This window comes from Bidens hawaiensis, unplaced genomic scaffold (assembly GCF_021521415.1).
Source record: "Bidens hawaiensis isolate Kalapana, Puna unplaced genomic scaffold, B.hawaiensis_p1.1 tig00024293_1, whole genome shotgun sequence".
Classification (NCBI taxonomy): Eukaryota; Viridiplantae; Streptophyta; class Magnoliopsida; order Asterales; family Asteraceae; genus Bidens; species Bidens hawaiensis.
In genome coordinates, this window is record NW_027493830.1 from 67,794 (window position 1) to 94,101 (window position 26,308).

At 40.6% G+C, this 26,308-nt stretch overlaps 1 protein-coding gene and 1 pseudogene across 2 annotated transcripts; both read left to right on the forward strand.

Moving 5' to 3' along the window:
- Window positions 1-908: 908 nt before the first annotated feature.
- LOC143569020 (aspartate carbamoyltransferase 1, chloroplastic-like) lies at window positions 909-3,513 on the forward strand. Its single transcript, XM_077055028.1, has 5 exons — window positions 909-1,404; window positions 2,300-2,439; window positions 2,524-2,697; window positions 2,780-3,016; window positions 3,368-3,513. The coding sequence occupies exons 1-5, from the start codon at window positions 909-911 to the stop codon at window positions 3,473-3,475; spliced, it is 1,155 nt and encodes a 384-aa protein (XP_076911143.1). The 3' UTR covers window positions 3,476-3,513.
- A 2,730-nt stretch (window positions 3,514-6,243) lies between these two features.
- LOC143569021 (uncharacterized) lies at window positions 6,244-23,316 on the forward strand (annotated as a pseudogene). Its single transcript, XR_013141662.1, has 10 exons — window positions 6,244-6,319; window positions 19,677-19,812; window positions 19,948-20,431; window positions 20,535-20,582; window positions 20,699-20,873; window positions 21,076-21,188; window positions 21,664-21,760; window positions 21,857-22,076; window positions 22,305-22,464; window positions 22,844-23,316. The product of XR_013141662.1 is annotated as an uncharacterized LOC143569021 (transcript).
- Window positions 23,317-26,308: the final 2,992 nt, after the last annotated feature.

Here is a 26,308-nt window from a genome sequence, read left to right on the forward strand (position 1 = left end):
CCAAATGAAGTCAAAGGTTTTCAATCGTCAGTAGTGAGTATCAATACGAATCGTGGTAAGTTCTCATCTTCCTTCCGTTGTTGATACCTATCATATCATCGATGTTTCGTTGCAATTTCATTCATCAAAAACCCTTGCTCACTGATGCTTAGAATCGCTCTTCGTACGTAATCGTTACAAGAATCCATCATTTAGAGATAATAATTACTACTGTTTCTGAATGAAGATTACAAAGGACGCTTAGGTTTATCGATTTTTATTGCGTTAAAAAACAAAATATTGAAATAGCTTGGATTTGACTTTTTCAAAGTCAACGAGATGTTATAACATTTTTAGAAACACAAAAATGCTATATGTATTGGACTCAAAGGGTAACATCATCAAACAGGAAGCTGATTTCTGTTGCACTAAACTCAATTCTACTCTTTCAATATTCTTATAATATTTGTTTAAAAACGCTTGTGAAACTTGGTTATTATTCGCTGACTTTTCCTTGTTTTAACTTTGAAAAATACTCAGCAACCAAGTTTCGGTCTGTTCCATTTAGATAACTTAAGTTTTAACTTTTATAAAAGAATCCACAACAATGGTAGTGATTTTTATAACAAAACAATAAGTAAAACAGTCAAGACTCTTGGTTACTATCAGCCTATTAGGTGACAATGTCACATATTCTATTATTCCCTCTTAAATACATATAAAAATGGAAGTTGGTATGACTTTGATGTTGGTGTCTTATATGGACTTACATTTGGAAAATACAAGGTTATACATAAAAAAATCCTAATGCTAATGCATATTCTAATATACCTTTCATTGTTTTTATGCATTCAAGATAAACCAAAAGTTGTAAGTTGATAAATATACACATAACCGCAAATTTGTTAAAAACACTGTTCAGGTGAAATATGTCATCTTGTGTGTTTTCTGCACCTACATGGCTTGAGACCCTGCAAAGTCATGAATCAATATGCAAAAAACCAAGTGTTTTCACAAAAAACTGCATTTCTGCTGACGTGGCTGGTATGAAGCTGACCTGGAATAACTCGATGCCATCGAAACAAACTGGAAGCAGTTGCAAATGCAGGGCGCTAGAAGTTGAAAAGAACCATGCTTTTTTGAAAGGGGAATTGTTTCAACTTGATGATGTGATTGAAGCACAACAGTTTGATAGAGAGATTTTGAGTGCGATATTTGAAGTGGCACGTGAAATGGAAACGATTGAGAAAAAGTCACGTGGAAACCAGATCTTGAAAGGCTATTTAATGGCTACTCTGTTTTATGAGCCGTCAACAAGAACCAGGCTTTCGTTTGAGTCTGCAATGAAACGGTTGGGTGGTGAAGTTTTGACTACTGAAAATGCACGCGAGTTTTCATCTGCTGCAAAAGGAGAGACACTTGAAGGTAATTTTAATTATTTTTTTGTAAATATTTAATCTGCTAGTTTAGGCTTATAGCTACAGGAAGTGAGAAACAATATTATCACAATTAGTATATGAATCTTTAATGAAACGGGTTAGAAGGTCGTATGCTCGTATGAATTAAAAGAATAACACATTCAAACCGTTTGGCGTGCTCTCTTTTTATCTGATTTTTTTATTTGAAGTGAAGAGATTAGTGGATCTGCTAATGTGTGAAAACAGTTCGAGTTGGAATGAGTCTTCTTTTAGTATTGGCTAGTTGGGACAGAACCTCTGGTTGTGTTGACTCACATTGATTTCGTCTCCAGTTTTAAAATCTTTTTTATAAATAGTCATTGTGATAATTGTGTTAACCCATTTGTTGTCCTCTTTTAATTTTTTTATGAATGAGATAAATTATATATATAAAAGCAATATTATCATAGGAATAACAAAATTCTTGAGTAAATTGATTCATGAAGATGCATGCATTAGAACAGACTTTGGACACTTTTAACCCATTTCATTTTTAACTAAATTCTTTTTTAACCCGCCTGAGATAAAATATTTACCCTTTTGAGGTTATAGATTTTCCGTCCATCATCTAGAAGTTTTACGGATAATATGCCATTTATGCTTACGGATTCATACGACTTTCAATAATATAATAATAAAATAATAATAATAATAATAAAATGAATTGGGAGGTTGTGTACTTGTATTCATTAAAATCATACTTCATACGACTTTCAACCCACCCGTTCCTTTTTAAGCTAACTTTTGTTTGACCCACTTGAGATACATAAAACAGAAACCAAATCAGCCCACTAACAAGCAAATGGGATGAAATTGCCACCTTTATATCTTTCAAATCGTTTTGTTTTGATACTTCTTTTTAGATACAATAAGGACAGTTGAAGGGTATTCAGACATAATTGTAATGAGGCATTTTGAAAGTGGTGCTGCTAGAAGAGCCGCCTTGACCGCTAATATTCCTGTTATTAATGCTGGTGATGGACCAGGACAACATCCTACTCAGGTATTTCTTTATCATTAATCACCACAGTCTTCATGCATTTGTTTTATTATCTTTGGATTACTTATTTTGTAACATATGCAACAGGCTCTTCTTGATGTGTACACTATTGAAAGAGAGATAGGAAAGTTAGATGGTATTAAAGTTGGTCTAGTAGGCGATCTTGCTAATGGCCGAACCGTTCGATCCCTTGCTTATCTTTTAGCCAAATACAATGATGTCAAAATCTACTTTGTTTCTCCAGAAGTCGTCAAAATGAAGGTATATACACATAATAGATCATACATTTGTTTATGAAGTTATGTGCTTATTTATATTTTCTTGGTTAAAAATGGGGTTCTAGGATGACATTAAGGAGTACTTAACATCAAAAGGAATCGAATGGGAAGAAAGTGCAGATCTAATGGAAGTGGCATCTAAATGTGATGTTGTGTATCAAACTCGTATCCAACGAGAGCGGTTTGGGGAACGAGTTGATCTTTATGATGAAGCCCGTGGCAAATACATTGTCAACCGTGATGTGTTAAGTGTCATGCAAAAGCATGCAGTCGTCATGCATCCTCTTCCAAGGCTTGATGAGGTAAAGCGTAAACCCAACTGATCATAAAAATAATATGCCATTTCATATCTTTAACAATAATATCATATTTACACTTTCAAAACAATAAGAATATCATATTTATTCATCCGTCAGTAACTTGGTATATATATGATATTTTGATCTTTTAGAAGGATATAGATGAAAATATGAAATTAGTCCTAGGCATAAAGTTGGACTTGCATCAGAATCACAAATTTTAACTTTTATCTTTTACATTACAAAACAATAAAAAACATTTATTTCGGTATGGATGTGCATATAATGAAGATGTTTGTTTATTTCATGATGCAAATAATGAAGTTTCCTTTTTTTTTGTTTGATTATATGTAGATCACAGTGGAGGTAGACGACGATCCAAGAGCGGCATACTTTAGACAAGCGAAAAATGGACTCTTTATTCGAATGGCGTTGTTGAAGCTTTTACTTCTTGGTTGGTGATGGTTCAACTTTTGAGAATGAATAATGTTGGTATAGATGATGCATGAATCAAATCAATCGACACTTGTTTTAATTGCATATTTGCATGCATTTGTGCTTTAAATTTTGGACCGGTGGACGTATGATAAGCTTCTAAGACATCATTTGTGCTATGGCTTCTTTATGAGTGTTAAGTTTTTAAATTAATTGGTTTTTAACAATGGAAGCTGAACTAGAGTTAATATTATAGTGTGCTTTGTATGGAAATATATTCAGAGTTTCATGTCTCTTATCCCATTACTCCATTAGTTAACAATTATATTAATAACAAGTATTTTACCCACACGTTGTGGAGGAGCGGGTTAAATGCATTACATGTTCAAAAGTCTTAACAAACCTTTTTTTTTCTTAACAGCTAAGTGGTTTTATTGCCAAACACCAAAGAAACAAATGGTGGTAAAAGTCTGAGAAAGCAAACCTCACACTTTGTATCTTAAACAGGGGCGAAGCATAAGCATGCCGGCTGCCCCCTCCTGTTTTTTTGCTTTATTTGAAATATTTTATACTTCGTGTCACTTTACCTGTTTATATTCGAAATTTGTGTCCTCCCAGGGTGCCCGTTTACAAAAAGCACTGTACGTATTGAGTTCAGTCCCTCCGTGTTTTCGTCCAAGCTTTTGCCCAATCTTAAATATATGTATAATTGCTAGATGATTGGTGTTCAAAGTTGGTGATTTTTTGACTAAACTAAAATTAGTTACGTATTTAACGTTTCCTTATATTTGTCTTGAACAAGTCGATATTGTTCTTTAATTAAAACTCTAAAGAAAGTCATTAAACTCTTAAACATTTACGACTGGTGGCTTGGTGACCCACGTAGCATAAACTAGAAGGGTATGACCAAAAAAACAGGTATGCCGTGTACAATGTTATAACCCATAGTCCCATATGGTCTTAAATCAAGCAAATTAATTTAATAAAATGGTCCCTCAAGTTATTATGTCTAGCTTTCTTAAAGATAATATACCCGAACACCGCATGAAAGCCAAAAACCCAACACATTTAGGTGGGGCATCATGACAAGCATTCATGGGCACTTGGGAAGGATATTTGTTTATTTAAGTATACGATTGATAGTGTTATTTGACTGGCTCAGCATGTCATTCGAAACCGATATTATACCATTTACACACCGAGACTACCAGACTGGATACGCTGACGTATTAACAAGTTTATGGGTTTTAATTATTAGGTTTGAAACTGTAAAGCATGTTCAAACCGTTTATTGGTTTGATTTCACAATTGATTGTTTGCTTTAACTTTTGGCCGTTCGTTTCAAATTTTCAAAGGTTCGGTTTTGGTTTTCGACGACAAAAAACCGTTACTAACAATTTGGCTCACGGATTCATTTGAAAACCAGACCGCAAGCCCTCTACGCAAAATGTTATTTTTTTTAACTAAAAAAAACTATAACAATATCATTCTCAAATTAAACAGCAAAACATTCTCGTTTTTACGATGCAATTTTCTTTTTGAAAAATATTAACGTAGGAAAAAGTTAGTGACGCTTAAAAATCAAGGGGCAAGTTGGGTTAAAAATGAAAATAAAAATAACATATAGATAAAAAGTTAAAGGTAATTATTGTAACTATTCTTTAAATTTATAAAACTTTAATATAGTTGATGGTATAGGATTGTTTAAATGAAAGTGAATAAAAGGTGAGTTTTAGAAAAACCATTTTTGTCCGCATAGAAAGTTGTACTATGTGTTTTCTTGCTTGTAAAACTCTTAAATTAAAAACTTGTTAATTTGCCATTGTTTGGTGTATGATATGTAGTATAGATATAAATACACTTTATGATGATGATAATGTGTATGAAATATTTATCATTGAGATTATTCAAGATTGAAATTATTTAAGTTTTAAATTCGTTTATTTCTACATTTCTATTTGAGTCTTTTATATATCTAAAGTATTTTTTTTTATGTGCGTTAGTAGAATAGTAACCAGTTTTAACCACTTGAGGATCCTCAATCCTAGCAAAGTAGGTTTTGCTAAATTTTTAAAATTCATTTATGTGTGTCCCTTTACATGTGTATATTGTGTTTAAACGAGCGGTCACTTAGTTTTCTGAACAAATAAACACAACAAAAAAACATGTTTATGTGTACATATTCTTTTGATTTGTCTGTCATCCTCTTAATTGTAAAGGGTATGCTTTTATAACAAACCATTTACTTTTATATCCCATTAAGCAAAATGTACAAATATCACAACTTTGAAAATATATAGCATTATAATAGTGAAACATGATATAATACACTAGTTTTCTAGGAGGAAATTCATAAAGTAGTAGAGAAGTTAAGAAGGAAAAAGAAAATTGGCGAAAGTGAAATAAAATAAAGTCAAAGTTGTGTAAAGTCTTTTAACCATATTTATAGTTTCATATCAAAGAAAAGAAAGAAGCTCATAACTCATAAACCCTCACATCTCTGCCTGCAATGGGGGTTTTAGGAGTCACAAGTAAGAGATTCAGTCAATTGCTTCATATAAATAACCGAATTCGTAGACAAATTTCATGTGATTATTATATACAAAAGAGACAGTTATCATCAAATTACTCCTCAATTCTGCCAGTTTTGATCGTCGGCGCCGGTCCCGTTGGACTCGTTCTCTCTGTTCTCCTCACCAAATTAGGTATAATACTCAATGCAAATGTATTCAATTAGAGATCACAAATTCTTCAATTACACATTGAATATTGTTGATTCCTTTATTTGGTATCAAGTGTGCTGTTGTGGAAAGAAGCACGGCGTTTTCGAAGCATCCGCAGGCGCATTTCATCAACAATAGGTCTATGGAGGTATGTATGTAGGTTATGTTAGTTCAGCAGGAAAATAGTTGGTTAAATAAGTTGAAGAATTATTAGATTTGAACAGATGTATTTTGTTTTGATGTTGAAGAGGTAGGTCCAGCAGAGCCCAGTTGGACTCGCAAGACTCACCTTGAAAAGGGACGTCTGCGCAGTTGAACCCGCAAGACTCCTTAACGGACGTCTGCGCGGTTGAACACTCAAGACTTAACTAAAGGAACGTCTGCGCAGAAACCAACTGGATCAGCAGGACCCACCACGCTCAGAGACGTGACGTCCTCACGTGCGGTACGCAAGCTGTCCCCGCAGGAAACGCCTCCCAATGGTCAAGTACTCCGCCTGTTCCCGCAGTTACGGATACCAGCCATCAGGGAAGGCTACCCGCGCAGCATGGCTACACGCACAAGGCTTAACTCTCATAATAATTCAGCAGTCACCTGAAGAAGGAATGAGCAAGCCGGGAACAGTCCCGCACAAAGGCGGGAGGGGGAATACTCCCGCCCAAATGAGCCAGTCCGTACGATACTGAGGATCTTTTGTACTGTACCTGACGAGGTATGGGCAAAAGATCTGACCAAAGATACGACAGCTCACTGACAACAGTATGGCGAGCAGCATGCTCTTGTACTGTATGTCACTATTAGCCGCTACCTACTCACCAACTCCTGTCATACCACGTGCATAGCCTGTAGTTGGTGGAAAAGGAATAGTACACAGCAGGCCTGGTCACTATCAGCCGCTGCCTACCCACCAACTACCAGCATGGCACGTGCGTAGGCCACAGTTGGTTGAACAGGAATACTATTCAGCAGGCTACACCTCCTTGGAAACCTACCTTCGGCTATAAATACCCCAAATGGTATGATCATCTCATCTTATCACATTATCATCATATTATACCTGATATCTGCTCTAGCAATCTCTTAATATACATTTATATTCAAGAGCAATCTAGTCTGATTCTCACGCCGGAGGGTGGTCACAAGGAGGAACCCCCCCTTCTCAGTGACGAGCTCACGGTGTCTGTTTTGCAGGTTATCAGAAGAACCATCTTTGCCGGGTCCAACCCCTCGTGGGAAACATCTATCTAACCCCCAGGTTACCCGTAATCTGCCCGGGGTACGGTTAGTGTTTCTTCATTGGCGCCATCCGTGCATAAAAGCTAGAACTTCATTTTTCTCCAGTTTTTTCAAAACTTCTGGAAAGATGGTTAAAGAAACTCCGGTAACCACAACCCCAGCTACTGGGGGGAATACCGACTACACAGTTTTTACGAACACTACCCCGGTTACCCAAGCCGGGGCAAGTGCAGTAAATTTTACGAACACTACCCCAGTTACCCAAGCTGGGGCAAGTGCAGTAAACAACCATCCTCTGGGATTCAATAATACCCAGGCGGAAAGACAACAGACGAGACTGATGCGTGTAGAACCCCAGTTGGGGAAAACACGAATAAAATTGCAGCTTCAATGTTGGAGACTACATACTGCGCAAAAAACGAGATCCCGAACTAGGTGCATATCGGCTCGATGGCACTCCCATCCCAACAACATGGAAAGGAACTCAATTACACAGTTTGCATGTAGATCAATTCCAAATTTGTAAAGAAAAGGCCCAGAGCCACTTCTAATGGAAATGATTCTCCTTAGAACATCGACGCTGATGATTCTACATTTATACTTTTATGAACTTTCAAACACTGATGCCGGTTTTCACCGCATACAAAAGTGTGAAAAGTCGTTGCATGGGGAAGGCGGCAAAACCCGCATAAACCCAAAAAACGGCAAACCTTCACGCAGGTCAGTTAAAGGTAAAGTTCAGTCATCCCACTAAATGAAAGTGCCGGTCTATCCGCATGAATCATGATAGAGGAAACTGAACACTAACCTATTAACAACCGCGCGTCGAACGGTTAATTTATTCAACACGGATATGCCGGTTTTCACCACATAATTACGTGGAAAGTCGTTGCGTGGGGAAGGCGGCAAAACCCGCATAAACCCAAAAAACGGCAAACCTTCACGCAGGTCAGTTAAAGGGTAAAGTTCAGTCATCCCACTAAATGAAAGTGCCGGTCTATCCGCATGAATCATGATAGAGGAAACTGAACACTAACCTATTAACAACCGCGCGTCGAACGGTTAATTTATTCAACACGGATATGCCGGTTTTCACCGCATAATTACGTGGAAAGTCGTTGCGTGGGGAAGGCGGCAAAACCCGCATAAACCCAAAAAACGGCAAACCTTCATGCAGGTCAGTCATAGGTAAACTTTGGTCATCCAACTAAATGAAAGTGCCGGTCCTAACCGCACAAATCATGAGAGGAAACCAAACCTATCGACAACCGCGCGTCGAACGGATAACTTATTCAAAACAGAATTTCTAACAAAAGGATGAGGAAAACCTACACGCAGGTTAGATGTAGGTAAAGTTTAGCCATCCTACTAAGTGCAAGTGACGGTCCTACCCGCACAATCACGAAAGAGGAAGCAAAACTTCAACCTATTATCTGCCACGTTCAAAGGTTAACTTATCCTAAACACTTAGAAATTTCAAAAAAGATGAGGAAAACCTCCACGCAGGTTAGATGTAGGTAAAGTTTAGCCATCCTACTAAGTGCAAGTGACGGTCCTACCCGCACAATCACGAAAGAGGAAGCAAAACTTCAACCTATTATCTGCCACGTTCAAAGGTTAACTTATCCTAAACACTTAGAAATTTCAAAAAAGATGAGGAAAACCTCCACGCAGGTCAGATGTAGGTAAAGTTTAGCCATCCTACAAAGTGCAAGTGACGGTCCTACCCGCACAATCACGAAAGAGGAAGCAAAACTTCAACCTATTATCTACCACGTTCAAAGGTTAACTTATTCTAAACACTTGGAAAATTGCTAATTTAAACTAAAGTATGCAAGTCATATAACGTTTATAAAGCAAGGAATCCAGTGAAAATAGCGGTCTTACCCGCACAAAGATTTATATTTCATAATATTCATTACAAGAATGGCCGGGTAACTACCCGCCTACAAGAATATAAATCTATACAAGCTAAACCTATCCTAGCAGTGGGAAGGGATCTTCAGGATCAAGCTTCAGGGCCACTTCCACTTGGACCAGCACCATCAGTAGAGCGTGGCAGTTCAAGGAAAGCTTTAAGGATAGCTAGCCCATCATCAGCAGCAGCAGCTTCGTTCACCTTCTCCACCACAGGATGCGGGAAGGCGGCATACTGATTCACTGCTTGGTCGTATACAGCTTCAGTATCTACATCAAATAAAGGGAAGTTGGAAGGCGGGATGCCTTTCTCAACGAACCCTAGACCAAGCAGGAAACCGGCCTTTTCCCCATCCTCATGAGAAGCGTTGAGGGCTGCGCTCATAGCATCGTCATAAGACGTCTCCGTGAAGACTCGATTCACAACCTACAAGAAAAAATACAAGTATCAAAACCTTTTCTATTTACAAAGAAAAGCGTAAAGACATGAAAAGCTTACCTGAGACAACGCTTCTCGAAGAAGCCATTCCTTGGCAACCAGAGCTTCTTGGAGGGCAGCTTGAGCTTGGTTACAGGCGCGTTCGGCTTCACTTTTATTAAGGTTGGCAAGCAACACTTCCTTTGTAGCAGCCTCTTCGACGCCCTTTAGCTTCCGCTCAGTGTGGTCAAGCACCCCCCTCTGGTCCAAGATCTCTTGGAGCTTTTTGGCGTCTTCCATCGCCAAGGCATCATGAGCCTGCTGGAGAGCCTCTAATTTGGCTTTAAGCTCCTCATTCTCCACGCGTAGAGGCTTAGCAACAGCTTCAGCCTTGGTGGCCCTCTCGGTTGCGTTCCTTGCAGTTTCCTTAGCCAGCCGAAGCTGTTCGTTAACAGCTTGGGCAGCCTTAGAACGGGCCTCGAGACGGGCATGAACTTCAACCTCGAGGGCCTTGAAGGCCTTCTCCTTTTCCGCAGCCACTGCGGTAAGCTTTACGTTCTCCTCCCGGACAGCCCGCGCCCGAGCTACTTCCTGAAGGCGAGCTGCTTTTAACTTGTCGTTTTCACGACAAAGCAGCTCGACGCGCGGCTGCATCCGGGCCAGGAGAACCCGAAGCTCATTGGTTAGCCTACCCTCCTGGTAGCTAGCCATGGCTTCCCGCAACGCACCACTGGAAGCTGCGTGACGAGCCCACTCCACGCACTCCACAGGTGTGCGAAAGGTTGTTCCTCGGCGGATGTTCCATCGTGGAACATACACTTCATTGGAATCCGACGCTGCAAAAAACAAAGCAGTTAGGAAAAGATGATAAAAATATAAAAAGGGCCAAAAGAACACTACGCACCTGTAGGGTCAACAACAGGCCGATAGCCGCCAAACCCATCACCTGAACCCAATGGAAATCCATCCAAGAGGTCAGGCAGATGGGAAGAAATAACCTTTTGGTATTTTGTATATTGATTGTATATTGATAATGAAGATTACAAAGGATTAAATAGAGAAACTAGTTACACATAGCACCCTCTAATATAAACAAATTTAAATAGAAACTTAATCTATCTAATATTCCCCCGCAAGCTAAGGCCGGGAGTCGACCTGTAGCTTGGATCGTAACTGCAGAAATCGTTGTGATGGTAATGCTTTGGTAAACACGTCAGCAATCTGATCTTGTGTGGAAATGAACTGAACATCAAGCTTCCCTTGAGCAACCTTTTCTCGAACGAAGTGAAAATCCACTTCAACATGTTTTGTTCTAGCATGAAATACAGGATTAGCAGACAGATAAGTGGCTCCCAAATTATCACACCACAATGTGGGAACTGATGTGACCGGAACACATAGTTCACGTAAAAGAGTCTCAAGCCATGTAAGTTCAGCAACAGTATCAGCAAGCGCCTTATATTCAGACTCCGTAGATGACCGAGAGACAGTCTTTTGTTTGCGAGCAGCCCAAGAAACAAGATTGTTACCAAGATAGATAGCAAATCCCCCAGTGGATCGACGGTCATCTGGGTTCCCAGCCCAGTCAGCATCAGAGAAGGCCGTAAGGGAAGCATCAGTGTAAGCATGAAGTAAGGAGCCGGAATCATGTCGTAATATTAGACCATAGTCAGCAGTGCCTTGAAGGTACCGTAGAATACGTTTGACAGCTGACCAGTGGTTAACCGTAGGAGATTGCATAAACTGGCAGACTTTGTTGACTGCAAAAGTGAGATCCGGCCGAGACAAAGTGACATATTGGAGCGCCCCAACAGTTTGACGGTAACGTACCGGGTTGTCAAAAGGAGAACTATCATCGAGAGACAGATTGGTGGTAGTAGTCATGGGAGAGGGAACCGGATTTGCCTTTGAAAGGCCGGCTCGATAAAGTAGTTCTAGGATGTATTTCTTTTGAGATAAAAGAATATCCTTTCCACGGGGAACAATCTCAATACCCAAAAAATATGATAACTTACCCAAGTCTTGTACAGCAAATGTTTTACTTAGGCTGTGAACCACTCGTTCTATGGCCGCTGGATTGTTGCCTGTGAGTATAATGTCATCCACATAGACGAGCATATACAAAAGTATACCATGGTGTGAATAAATAAACAGTGAAGGATCCGTTTTGGACCCTCTGAAGCCGAGAGCTAGTAAAGTGGTGGAGAGCCGATGAAACCATGCCCGAGGAGCCTGTTTAAGTCCATAGAGGGACTTATGAAGAAGGCATACATAATCAGGTTTCTGTGGATCAACAAAACCAGGTGGTTGCTTTAGATACACGGTTTCCTCTAAAGTGCCATGTAAGAAGGCATTCTGAACATCCAGTTGTCGCAGAGGCCACCCTTTCATTGTGGCGAGTGATAAGACTAATCGAATAGTCGTCGCTTTTACAACAGGGCTAAAAGTGTCATGATAATCCACACCTGGTTGTTGACGAAAACCTTTGGCAACATGACGCGCTTTGTAACGCGTGACAGCTCCAGATTGATCTTGTTTAATCTTGTATACCCACTTGCAATCAACAAGATTCGTGTTAGGTGGACGTGGTACTAGAGACCAGGTGCCGTTGCGCACAAGAGCTGAGTATTCATCAGCCATAGCCTTTTGCCAGTGAGGGTCATTGTTAGCGATGGTAAAGGATTCAGGTTCAGAAATGGGAGCAGTGTGAGTGTGAAAAGCTGAAGGATCATAACGATCGGGCTGTCGTGGGTTCGGACGAAGGTTGGGTGGACGGGTACGAGGTGGTGGTGGTGGTGGAGGTGGTGGTGGAGTAGGTGCCGAAGATGTAGAAGTAGTTGTGGATGTAGATTGGGCCGAGTTAGGTGAAGATGTTGTCGTGGATGGTATTGGTGAATCAGGAGGTGTATTTGGTGAGTTGTGGAGGTGTGTTGGGTAGGAAGAGTAGAAAGATGGTGTCTGGTTAGGGCATGGTGGAGTAGGAGAAGAGGATGAGTGAAACGGAAACTGGAATTCGTTAAAGCGAACATGACGAGCAATATAGATACGCTCGGTTTGGATATCAAAGCACCGATATCCGTGATGAGAGGTGCTGTACCCAAGGAAGACGCATGGAATGGAGCGAAAGTCTAGTTTGTGTGAGTTGTAGGCGCGGAGATGAGGGTAGCATTGGCACCCGAAGACTCGAAGAAAGGAGAAGTTAGGTTTGCGGTGAAAAAGGACTTCAAAGGGTGAAAGATTAGAATTGTTGCGAGATGGCATGCGATTTATCAAATAAACAGCAGTGCCAAATGCAAAGTGCCAGAATTTTTGTGGAACATGAGATTGAGCGAGCAAGGTGAGTCCAGTTTCAACAACATGCCGGTGACGTCGTTCAACAACGCCATTCTGTTCACTGGTGTATGGACAGGAGAGTCTGTGAATGATGCCATGTTCTAGGAAAAACGGGGAGAGTTTGCGAAATTCACCCCCCCCCAATCGGTTTGTACAGATTTAAGTTTTGTTTTAAATTGTCGTTCAGCCATTGTGATAAATTGTTTGAATGTAACAAAGACATCCGACTTAAGTTTCAAGGGAAAGAACCACATAAACTTAGAAAAATGATCAACACATAACAGAAAGTAATAATGACCATCAAACGAAGGAATAGAAGCAGGACTCCATACATCACAAACAACTAAATCCAAAACATGAGAACTTTTATAATCGGATAAAGGTAATGATAGTTTAGAAGATTTTCCTACAAAACAAGAATCACAAACAAAACTACCAGAAGGTTTATTCGAAACAGGTAAACAGTACTTAGAAAGCATAGAATTTAAAAGCTGATGATGGGGATGGCCAAGCCGTTGATGCCAAATTTGAGAAGAAGCACGAGTGGTTGAAAAGGCAACTTTTGGAACTCCTTGAATCTTTGGAACGCAGAACGAGTAGTGTCCATCATGGCTTGGACCCGTGAGGAGGGTAGTGTGTGTAGACTCGTCCTTCACAAAAAAGAAATCAGAATGAAATTCAAGGAACACATTATTATCATGACAAAATCTTTGAACAGAGATTAAATTTTGTTTAAGGGTTGGAACGTGAAGAATATTTTTAAGGTGAAAAGTTTTGTTTGGAGAGTAGAAACGAGATGAACCAATATGAAGAATGGGAAGTGCCTTACCATCGCCTACATAAAGACTGTCACTGCCTTGGTATGGTTCTGAATAATCAAAAGTTGAGTGTTCCGGAGACGCATGATCAGTAGCTCCAATGTCCCATGTGTAACGTTGTTGGCTGGCCCGAGAGTCTACATAGTTTGCAGATGGTCGCCCCCCGCGAGAACTAGAGGTACGGTTAGGACAATGGGAGGGGATGTGACCAATCCCACACCTAGTACAAGTCCCAAACACAGTGGTTTGAGTAGAAGCCCAAGTAAAGTGACTTCGATCTCCCCCATGAGTGTTGCGGTTGTTGTTGTAAGACCCGCGACCGCGTCGGTTGTTGTAGTTACCACGACCCCGGGTTGGTCCTGGACGGTTGGTATAAAATGCTTGGGGTTGGGAGTTGTTTGCCTGCTGTTGAGCAGGTTGTAGTGATAGACCAAGTTGGCTAACAAGGTGTTGTAAAGCTTGGACAGTGGGGCTGTCAAAAGGTGAATTAGGGGCTGCCGAGGACGGTGTAGAGCTGGAAACAGCCGAGAAAGCTTGGGTTGGTGTAACCGTGGGTGTGTGTTTGCGAATCATAAAATCATAATCAGACAATAAAGCTGCTAGGTCACAAAAGGGTGTGGGTGATTGTTGGGTAAGAATGTTACTCTTGAGACCATTGTATTCGTCCCGTAAGCCAGAAACCACCAACATAACCAAGTCCTTGTCCTTGAAAGGCTCACCAATGTTGGCTAAGGCATCAGCATACTGTTGTGCACGTTCCAGATATGCTTCAGCCGATTCATCACTCTTCATCTCGATTTTCAGCAACTGTTGTTTGAGTGTAAATTCCCGGGAAGCCGTGTTCGGAGCATAAGCCTGTTCGAGGGCTGACCAGAGGGCTGCTGATGTGTTGCTGTGTAAAACATGTGCAAAAGCTGATTCGGAAATAGTGGAGATTAGAAGCATGCGAATATGAGCATCATTCGAAATCCATGTCGCATAGTTGGGGTTAACCTGTGGTGACGGCGCAGGACCAGAATCTGATGGTGAGGATGGCTGGATCGTGGCTGCTGGACAAGGTATAGAACCATCAACATAACCATACAGATTGTTGGTGATTAAGAACGGTTGAATCATGGCTTTCCAGAAACCATAGTTTGTAGGGGTGAGTTTGAAACCAAACTTGTGAGAGTTGTGTGTGGTCTTGGCAGCATCGGAAAAGAGACTCATCGTGGCCATGATAAGCAGCTGTTGGGTTTGTTGTTGATCGGCAGAAGAGCTGTTGTATAGCCGGAAATTGAATGGCCGGAAAAAAAAAGAAGACGGCTGCTAGGGTTAGGGCCGGCAGACAGAGACTAGGCTCTGATACCAAAATAACCTTTTGGTATTTTGTATATTGATTGTATATTGATAATGAAGATTACAAAGGATTAAATAGAGAAACTAGTTACACATAGCACCCTCTAATATAAACAAATTTAAATAGAAACTTAATCTATCTAATAGGAAGGAGGCAGAGGTTGGCGATAAGCCCCAAGCATACCTGAAGTATCGGCTGTAGCTGCCGACGTCTGAGGCATGGAGGCCGCCGCGGTAGAAACCAACGGAGGTGAACTCACCGGAGGTGAACTCACAACCGTGGTCGCCGCTGCGGAATGCGCAGAAAAAATAACCGCCGGCTCAGTGAAAGATGCAGTAAAAATGGCACTGACAGCCGGCGGTGATGTCATCACAGTTGGAACAGTCGGCTCAACGGAGTGAGCAACTGAACCAGCGGAAGCAGGCGCAGGCGCAGCCGCCTGGGTCGTCGCCTCGGGTAGGCTGACCAAGCCTACCGTCATGGGCGGAGGGGTACTCCTCTGCGCTCCACCCTGGAATGCGTCAACATCCACGCCTGCACAAAGAAGATAAGTATTAATGATGGAAAGCTATGAAGTTAAAAATAAAGTTTGTACTTACGGGTTTTCTTGAGCCTAAAAGTGCGGACAGGCGGGGATGAACCCGATGGAGCCGGCCTCTTTGCGCCGCTCACCGTTGTCATCCTGGGCCCTCCGGAGGTGACAGTCGTCGCTTCCTCCGGAGCAGTGGTCTTATCACCACCGGGGTTCCCCGCCACCTCTTCGCTCTCGGCCTCTGAATCAGACCGAGGCACCGGATCGGCAGTGGAGGCCACCTTCTCCTTCCCCTTCCCGCCGGCAGCCTTCTTCTTCCGCACCAACGGAGGACCATCTGCGGATTCCTCATCAGAACATAAGATTAGAGGAATTCCAGCAGAGGTTTCAACATTGAGAGGTCGAGGGTTGAATAGCGCCTTACCTGGCCGCCTGGCGCTCAGGATCTCGTGGCCTAGCGGGTAGACATCCACGAACCGATCCGCCGTTTGTTCTAGGATGGGCAACTCGTTCTCGTCTAGATCACGAGTACCCATCCGAGCGGGACTATCAGCCTCCCGCGGATACAAGAGCGACTGCAAGTCGTTGCCCTCTGAAATAAACAGGAAAAAAGTTAGAAGAGATTCTAAATCAACAAAAAGAAACAGAGCATACCGTAAGGAACAGAGTTCGAACCGTATTCAAGGACGATTGGGATCTTTTGCGCATCCGCATCCTTCCACACTCGGCTCATCCCGAGCATCACCATCCCGGACTCCGCAAACCGGTAAACCGGAGATTGGACTCGGGATATCTTAGAGAACCATTCCGCCTCCTGGTAGTTGGAGGCGTGAAGGCTGGGAAGTGCTTGCCCATTCTTGAACTTCATGGCAAGGGGGATGGCGCGAGCGGAGATGAAAAAGAACTCTCGCTTCCATGAGCGAAGACTGCGCTCGGTTGCGCTAATCTTCAAACCCTTGATCCGGGTTATCAGAGTACCACCCCTGGATGCACCTCCAGGAGTAGAAGGTCATCAGGCGGTCGACAAAGGGCTCAATGCCCAAAATCCGGCACACCCACTCGAAGTGGCGAATCTTCGCGATCGCCATCGGGTGCACCTCGGTCAGGTGCACACCGTGCCTTTCCAGGACACGGTACACAAACTTTGTCAATGGGAACCTAAGATTCCCATAAACAAAGAATGCAGCATATACCCCGATCTTGCCTCTGGGGGCATCATACACCGTCTGATGGGGTTCAGGAAACTCAGGCTCGAGAGACTCGAGCATGAACTTCCTGACGATGTACTGATATAAATCGACAGGCAGAGCACACTGGCACTCGCCAGCAGTACTCTTGTCATCGGCGTACACCACAGCCTCCTAGGCTGTAGCTTCGAGATCGTGAGAAGACATCTTGCAGATGAAAGAAGAAAACGATTTCAAGAGAATGCTTGCCTGAAAAGGTGAGTATTCGCCGGAAATCGTTTTGAAGATGAAGAGAAGTGAAAGTGTGGATTACAAAGAACCCACTCCCCCTTTATATACTAATCGCAATTAATGCGAGGAATTTAATGCGGAAGAGAGAGAAATCGAAGGTGCAATGAAACTATGACACGTGGCAAAAAGCAAGCTGGCAACAGCTGTTGAAAGGACGCGTACCATTAATTTCGCGGCCACGCGCCCGAAAAATCGCGCCCACGCGCCTGAAAAAGCGTCTGGAATGACCATGTACTGTCACGTCACCATAACTTCCTGCACGTCCTGACACAGTCAGAAGAAACCGTCGCACGACGTTTCAGAGGTTTGGACTGTTCTTATCCTTTCACCAACTCTTCGAATTTCAAAAAAATTCAAAAAGATTCAAAAGTAAGCGGGAAAATACCCCTTACCTTGGCAACCAAGTAACCATAAGACGGATGCGGGTACAGTGTTAAGGCAAAACCCTTCACATACCTAGCACCCGCAGGGAATTGAAGCCAAGAATACCTTGGCAACCAAGTAACCATAAGACGGATGCGGGTACAGTGTTAAGGCAAAACCCTTCACATACCTAGCACCCGCAGGGAATTGAAGCCAAGAATACCTCGGCAACCAAGTAACTATAAGACGGGTGCGGGTACAGTGTCAAGGCAAAACCCTTCACATACTTAGCACCCGCAGGGAATTGAAGCTAAGAATACCTCGGCAACCAAGTAACTATAAGACGGGTGCGGGTACAGTGTTAAGGCAAAACCCTTCACATACCTAGCACCCGCAGGGAATTGACGCCAGGAATACCTCGGCAACCAAGTAACTATAAGACGGGTGCGGGTACAGTGTTAAGGCAAAACCCTTCACATACCTAGCACCTGCAGGGAATTGACGCCAGGAATACCTTGGGAGTAAAGTAACTATAAGACGAGTGCGGGTACAGTGTCAAGGCAAAACCCTATACATACCTAGCACTCCGCAGGGAAATGAAACCAAGAAGGATCTTCTGGGCCATGCTTGCGCAAACGGGAATAACATCCCCGCATAGCGGGAACGTCGAGAACTAGATTGTTTGAAACTTCAAGATGGAATTGGTGGTTTTAACATAATTGATCACTATGTTCAAAACTACCAAAACCTCATGGAGAATCTACACAAGAGGTACTCAACGCTCCTGACTTGCGAGGAGGTTACAGACCTACCCGCATCATACCCAAAGATCAAGCAGAACAGTGGGAAATTCTGCGTGACATTAGGACTTCCGCGGGAAGAATCCCCATGGAAAACCTTAAAACTAAACCCTTTTCAAAAACCCTTTGCTTAAGTCCAAAAGTTCACCTCACTTTATTAAACATTCATGAGAAGAACATTGGACTGGGGGGACTTGAAGAGGTAGGTCCCAACAGAGCCAAGTTGGACCCGCAAGACTCACCTTGAAAAGGGACGTCTGCGCAGTTGAACCCGCAAGACTCCTTAACGGACGTCTGCGCGGTTGAACCCGCAAGACTTAACTAAAGGAACGTCTGCGCAGAAACCAACTGGATCAGCAGGACCCACCACGCTCAGAGACGTGACGTCCTCACGTGCGGTACGCAAGCTGTCCCCGCAGGAAACGCCTCCCAATGGTCAAGTACTCCGCCTGTTCCCGCAGTTACGGATACCAGCCATCAGGGAAGGCTACCCGCGCAGCATGGCTACACGCACAAGGCTTAACTCTCATAATAATTCAGCAGTCACCTGAAGAAGGAATGAGCAAGCCGGGAACAGTCCCGCACAAAGGCGGGAGGGGGAATACTCCCGCCCAAATGAGCCAGTCCGTACGATACTGAGGATCTTTTGTACTGTACCTGACGAGGTATGGGCAAAAGATCTGACCAAAGATACGACAGCTCACTGACAACAGTATGGCGAGCAGCATGCTCTTGTACTGTATGTCACTATTAGCCGCTACCTACTCACCAACTCCTGTCATACCACGTGCATAGCCTGTAGTTGGTGGAAAAGGAATAGTACACAGCAGGCCTGGTCACTATCAGCCGCTGCCTACCCACCAACTACCAGCATGGCACGTGCGTAGGCCACAGTTGGTTGAACAGGAATACTATTCAGCAGGCTACACCTCCTTGGAAACCTACCTTCGGCTATAAATACCCCAAATGGTATGATCATCTCATCTTATCACATTATCATCATATTATACCTGATATCCGCTCTAGCAATCTCTTAATATACATTTATATTCAAGAGCAATCTAGTCTGATTCTCACGCCGGAGGGTGGTCACAAGGAGGAACCCCCCTCCTTCTCAGTGACGAGCTCACGGTGTCTGTTTTGCAGGTTATCAGAAGAACCATCTTTGCCGGGTCCAACCCCTCGTGGGAAACATCTATCTAACCCCCAGGTTACCCGTAATCTGCCCGGGGTACGGTTAGTGGTTCTTCAGATGTAGATTTACTTGTCAGGTTTTTCGCAAGTTAGATGGTTCAGCGGAGGAGATTCAAAGGTCTCAACCGCCTGTCGAACTTTGGAGGAAGTTTATATACTGCACATCGCTAACTGGTTCTGTTATAGGGTCAGTAGACCATATGCAAACTCAAGGTCCGTGCAGCTTATTGATGACATTCTTATAATGCAAATATATATGATGCTTGTTTGGCCCGTATATAACATTTTTTTGACACATTTACCCTCAATGAGCTGAATATCATATGGTAATTGCTCTATCATATGCAGATTTTGATCAGATTGTGAGTCCGTTATCCGTGGCTCATTTCTCACAGTACAAACTGAACGCGTTGCTAATTAAGCAACTTGAAGCCATTGGATTCACGATTCGTGGTAACGAGGGGTCGAATCATAGACACCTGGCGGAAAAAGAGATACTGATGGGACACAATTGTGTATCGTTGAACCTACTGACGACTTTATAAATGTAACCATGTCTTTTGTTAAGGAAGGGAAGCACGTAGAGAATAAGATCCCATGTAGATTTCTAGTTGGCGCTGACGGTGCAGGAAGTACAGTCAGAAACCTCGTTGGAATAGAATTGAGAGGTAAAAAAGACATTCAGAAGCTTGTTAGTGTCCATTTTTTGAGTCAAGAACTTGGGAAGTATTTAATGTATGAGAAACCTGGCATGTTATTTTTTATTTTTAACCCTGGAGCCATTGGTGTTCTTGTTGCTCATGATTTGAAGCAAGGAGAATTTATATTGCAGGTCCTGGAATTTTTGTCTTTTTATTATTCTTTTTTAGTTTTTCTAGTTTATTATCCAATGGAGATTGAAGCATTGTTTCTGTTTCTATATTACTCTTTTACAGATGCCGTTCTATCCACCACAACAAAAGTTTGAGGATTTCACGTCTGAGGTACTTTTTTCCCCTTAATGCAATTGTTAATCTCTGCATGCTATTAATGCAATTGTTAAACTTAATATAAAGCATCTACAGTTATTATTTACTGAAACATATTCAACTTCTTGTAGACATGTAAGAAGTTAATCTTCAAATTAGTAGGGCATGAGCTGGCAGACATCAATGTGGTAGAGATAAAACCATGGGTGATGCATGCTGAAGTTGCCGAGAAGTATCTTGCGTGTGAGAACCGTATAATACTAGCTGGTGATGCTGCTCATCGGTTTCCTCCAGCTGGTGGTTTCGGTATGAAGATTTTTTCCTTTCTCGTTTTGTGCAAATATAGGAAATTCATTTCGTAAATCCAATGGCGTGTTTTTTTTAGCCGCCCCTCACGTTTCTGATATGCAATCGATTCAATGGTCTTCACATACACTACCCACAATATTTTTTTAGGGGCTATTGGGGCAGGTGGAACTATTAATTGATAAATATAAAATTATTGCAGGGATGAATACTGGTATTCAAGATGCTCATAACCTTGCATGGAAACTGGCTGCAATCATCAAGGATATTGCTCCAATGTCTATTCTTCCCACTTATGAGATGGAGCGTAAGCCGGTACTATTTTTTGTTTTTTAGTACATGTTTTTGGGTATAATCGTGTATTGGTATCTTGCTTTTCATTCATATATTTTCCCTGTAGTTTATCATTCCCATGAAATTTGCAATATTTGACTTCACACTCTTTTTTAAGAAGCTGATTATATGTCAAATACCTGAAATAATGGTCAAATAGATAAATCTATAATCTAGTTTATTTGTAATGATCATAATGGTCTAATTGATAGATTTATAATCTTAGAATCTTCGTATCAAATTTTTATCGATGCCAGCAAAAAGTATACATGCATTCACTAATGTGCTGACTGTGCAAACAAGTGGCATTTACTGTTAATTTCACAGGTTTAGATAAATTTAACAAGTTCAGGGACTTTAAATAGCTGGTTTTCCATATAAAATGAGAAAGATAGTTTTTTTAGTGGTATTAAGTATTAACCCAAATTAAAGCTAAATATGGTTATTTGACCGGCAGATTGCACTCTTCAATACTGATCTCAGCATCCAAAATTTTCAAGCAGCAATGGCAGTTCCTGCTGCACTTGGTCTTGATCCAGCTACTGCAAATTCAGGTACTGTATCAAAGTGCAGTAAATCAGTCTTCTTATTTTATCATCTGGGATTTTATTTGTTCATAAGATGCGATTCGCTTTTTTTTTGTTCTGTAGTACATCAAGTTATTAATAACACAGTAGGTTCAATCTTACCATCAACACTTCAAAAGACTCTGCTAGATGGAATTTTCAGTTTGGGTCGTGCACAGCTGTCAGATTTTGTTCTAAATGAGAATAATCCTCTTGGATCTTCTAGACTCGCTAAAGTAAGACGCATTTTTGAGGTAGGAAAAAGCCTTCAACTTCAGTTCCCTGCAGAGGATTTAGGTTTCAGGTATGACCTTTATAAAGCTGCCGATTTTTTTGGCCCATTGACTTGTGAACGGGCCGGTTCAGGCTATATGTTATCTCTAATGGGTCAAACATTATTATTGAATTAACATATTCATAGTCGTACTTGACAAACAAATCGTTCTGATTCATTCATAACAAAAATAAAAAAATATAGTTGGTCAAAAGTCAAACCACCAGTTTGACTTTAACTTGAAGCTATACATCACAGGTATCGTGAAGGAGCACTGGTACCTGAAGTTGACAGTGAGGGTGCACCGATTAAACCAGAACCACCTACGGGTCGTAGGCGGGAGCATATTCCTTCAGCAGACCCGGGTTCAAGGTTGCCTCATATGAATGTTAGGGTTTTATCCGAAGTCAAAAAAGAGGTATTTCCATATACTTATGAAAATGGGATGAGTTGGGTCGTGTTTGACCCTAAACGGGTCACATAATTAAATTAACAAGATTGGGATGGGTTAAATGGGCTGAAAGCTGCTTGAAGTTTATTTTAGATAAATACATTGTCATAAAACGTTTTTTATATAAGATTTAGATTATATTTTTATGGGAAATGCTAATCATTGCCTTAAGGGCGATAGTTAACAAGCCAAACTTTTATTTATTAAAAGATGTACAAAATGCGTTTGCGGGTCAATTCAACGTGACCCCACTTGTTTCGACTTTATTTAAAGACAATTTATTACCCAACACGTCTGTAGAAAACTAATGTTTTTATTGACCTCTGATTCTTATTACATGTGTTAGGTGATAATTTCCACACTGGATCTTATATCTAGAGACAAAGTCGAGTTTCTTCTCATAATTGCACCTATAGATTCATCCTATAGGTTAGCTCATGCTGTGCTAAAAGTCGCAAATGAACATAACGTTTTGGTTAAGGTTTGTGTTATGTGGCCAAACGGATTAGTGAATGGGGATGCAAGAACTAAAACATCATTGGCACCATGGGAAAACTATGTTGATGTTGTCGAAGTTAGACATCCGTCAAATCCATCATCATGGTGGGATATATGTAAAATGACACATCGGGGTGCCATTTTGGTTAGGCCCGATGATCATATTGCATGGCGTGTGAAATCAGCTGTGGTTGGTGATGCTAGGGTAGAAATGAAAAAGGTTTTCTCAGCCATTTTATGGTTATAAGGCGTTTGGCGAAGAGTCAGGTGCCTGGTGCTGTATCGTCTCAAAGTAAATATAATCTATGTATGTTTAACTGAATAGTACGTTGTAGTGATGTAATTTATGACCTTGATCCTTGAAAATGTAATGTTAAATACAAACTCATTGTTTTAATCCATAAAGTGAGTTAATCAGCTTGCACGCCTTATGCTTGTTATATTGCATAATAAAACCTCATGGTTGTTGCATATATGTCTCCACATCAAATAAATTCATCATTTAAGAATGCTGTTTTAATATCTATTTTGGGAGTGACAAGGTTGTTAATAGTTGTTAGAGCAATTAACAGCCCAATAGTGGATATTGTAGCAACATGAGTGTATCAAAGTAGGTATCAAAATAGTCAATTGTGTATGCGCAAAGATGTTTCTTAATTCTAATAGCTAGTAAACGACCCCACGTTTCGTTGCGGGTCTAACGACTTTCAAATAGTTACATCAGTGACAGTTTTTTTCATCCGTTTCAAATAATTTTGCTTGGTTCTTTGACATCTTGCTGCTTCAATGCCACCTCTTTTGCGCCTCGTTAACAGTTATAAGCTTTTTATAGCAACGACACTTCAACCGTCATTGTGGTTCCAAAACATACTTATCCAGAATTAGACAATATAACTATAGTCTTTTATAAATAAGTTACTATTAAGGGATTTAACGATATCTGATTTTAACTTTACCTCAATAAAGATTTAAAACTTAAAATTATAATTGATTCATCACAAACCTTAGAATAATATTACTAATTACTAATTAATATATATATGATTTGAGTCAACAGGATGCGACGTGGACATGGTGCTCTTCGACTACTCCCATTGAATGTTTAAATCTTAGTTGGTTGAATGATCTGGCTTAGATGGAATACAAAAGAAAAGGAAAATTAGTTTAGGTTGCACTAATAGTGGGCGACTGGGTTGGTTCACCGACTCTTGGGCTGTTTGGGATTGCTTATTTTCATTAACTTGTAACTTATTAACTCTTTGAAAATATATAAGCTGTTTGGGATTGTTTTTGATGTGAGATAGAAAAGTTAATAAGTAATACTTCTGTAACTTATTAACTTATTAAAAAATTATAAGAAGGTAAAATAAGGAATTCCAAACACCCAGGTCTTGAAACAATCTAAATGATTCTTAAAAATACTAAAATTCATAATTTTTGTTTTCTATTTGTAGAGTACAATATTAACATACTTTAATTTAATACCACTTCCAACACGTGTGATTCTCCACTTCTATTCTCTTTCGATATCTTATTTTCAACCATGGATTCAAATTTATTGAGACGTTATTGATTTGAAAGGTTGTTTAATTGTTCATTATAGTGGAAACTCTTCATTCGGTCTAAAACAAGTAATTTTATTTTTTGAAGTAAAAAGTTATTTTTAAATGTTTTATTAATTTTAATCCAACAAAATATAATCATATTATTTATTTATTTGATATAAAACTTGGCTTGGTTGGATTGTGAACGAGAACGAAATTTTAAATCAAGTAGGTGGAAAAGAAAAGAACTTAGTTTTTTATGTTTTGTTTTTTCTTTTATAAATAATTCTGTCGGGTTCTAAACTGGAGTACTCGATAAATATACACAAAATGAAACAGGGACTGCTTACTAGCTACGGCCAAAGATGTTTGTACACGTGGAGTTATGACAGGTGAGGTGTCAACCGGCCACTCATGTTTCACTGAAACCTGACGCCACACTCATCGCATGCACGACTCCATATGATAAGCTCCCATAATAATATATATTCATCTAGCTTTCAACCACCCTTATTATCTATATATATATATATATCTCAAATTCTATCTCCGGTATAAAGATAGAAATGGTCCGTCGTCATCTTCTCTACCTTCTCTACACCTCTTCTGCACGGCCACCCTCCTCCCCTCCTCACTTCACCACGCCTCCACCACCCTTAGTTTTCCGCAAGGTAATTAATTCTATCATCATACTCAGTAAATCCCACAAATAGTAAAATAATTCGTTTCAAATTAATTGGTGATGTGTGTTACATTTGATGTTGAAAGGGATCATATAGCCACACGGGTGAAACGATCAACCACGAGAGAGCGCCTTCGACGTTAGAGGAGTTCAAAAGGTTGGAGGAAGAAAAGGCGGGTCAACGAGTTGCTAGGCCGGAGGTGGAGAAAGGAAAAGATGGTGTCAAGGAGGCAGCGGACGTTGGTAACTCTACAAAGGCCGGAGATTCTCAAACCACAAAATGAACACTTGTTTTGTTTTTTGGTTTCGTGATGTTTATCTTGGGTTATGAGGACTGTAAATATTTTATTTTGGTTTGGTTTGCGAGGGAAATATATAAATAAATGTTAATATTGATATTTTAGTTTTTATTATCAGTAGAATAAGCCAAGTTCATCATTTTTCCTTTTCATAAAATAAAGGCATTGTTCTTAAACTAAAGAGTTGCTAATAAGCTAACCAAAGCATGAGATTCTTCATCTTTGTTGTTTGGGTCGAAGATCCGAGTCACAAACTCACAATTTCTTCTGTTGAATAATTCTCTCTACACACATCTAAGACTAAAACTTTGACCATTGGAGTTATAGTAATCCGAAAGCCAATTTTGGCCACATCTTTGTTTTAGAAAATGTTTTGGTTAAAAAAATTTGACTTGTAGTTTTAGAACCAACAATAATGGCGTGAAAATACACTAGGTTTGAGTTCTTTCTAAAGATGCGAGTGTGTTAAATAAGGGTTTTTAACCTATTATTTTATCAAAAGAAAAAAATATATATAAAAAGCATTCGGAATAGTCCCCCGTAGAAGAAACAAGAGTAATGGCAATGGACCGAAAGGTTTAAAAGTTAAAACCATTAGTGTGTTGATGTATATAAAATTATACATCTTTTTAGCACTTATATATCTCTAATTTGGTTTAATATCAACAATTATATTAGAATAAATAACCACTAATGCTTATAATTTTTATCCCTAAGTAAATATAGCTTTAAAGAATAAAACAAGCTAATTTACGAAAAACACGAAGAAAAACTGTGAAAACTGACTC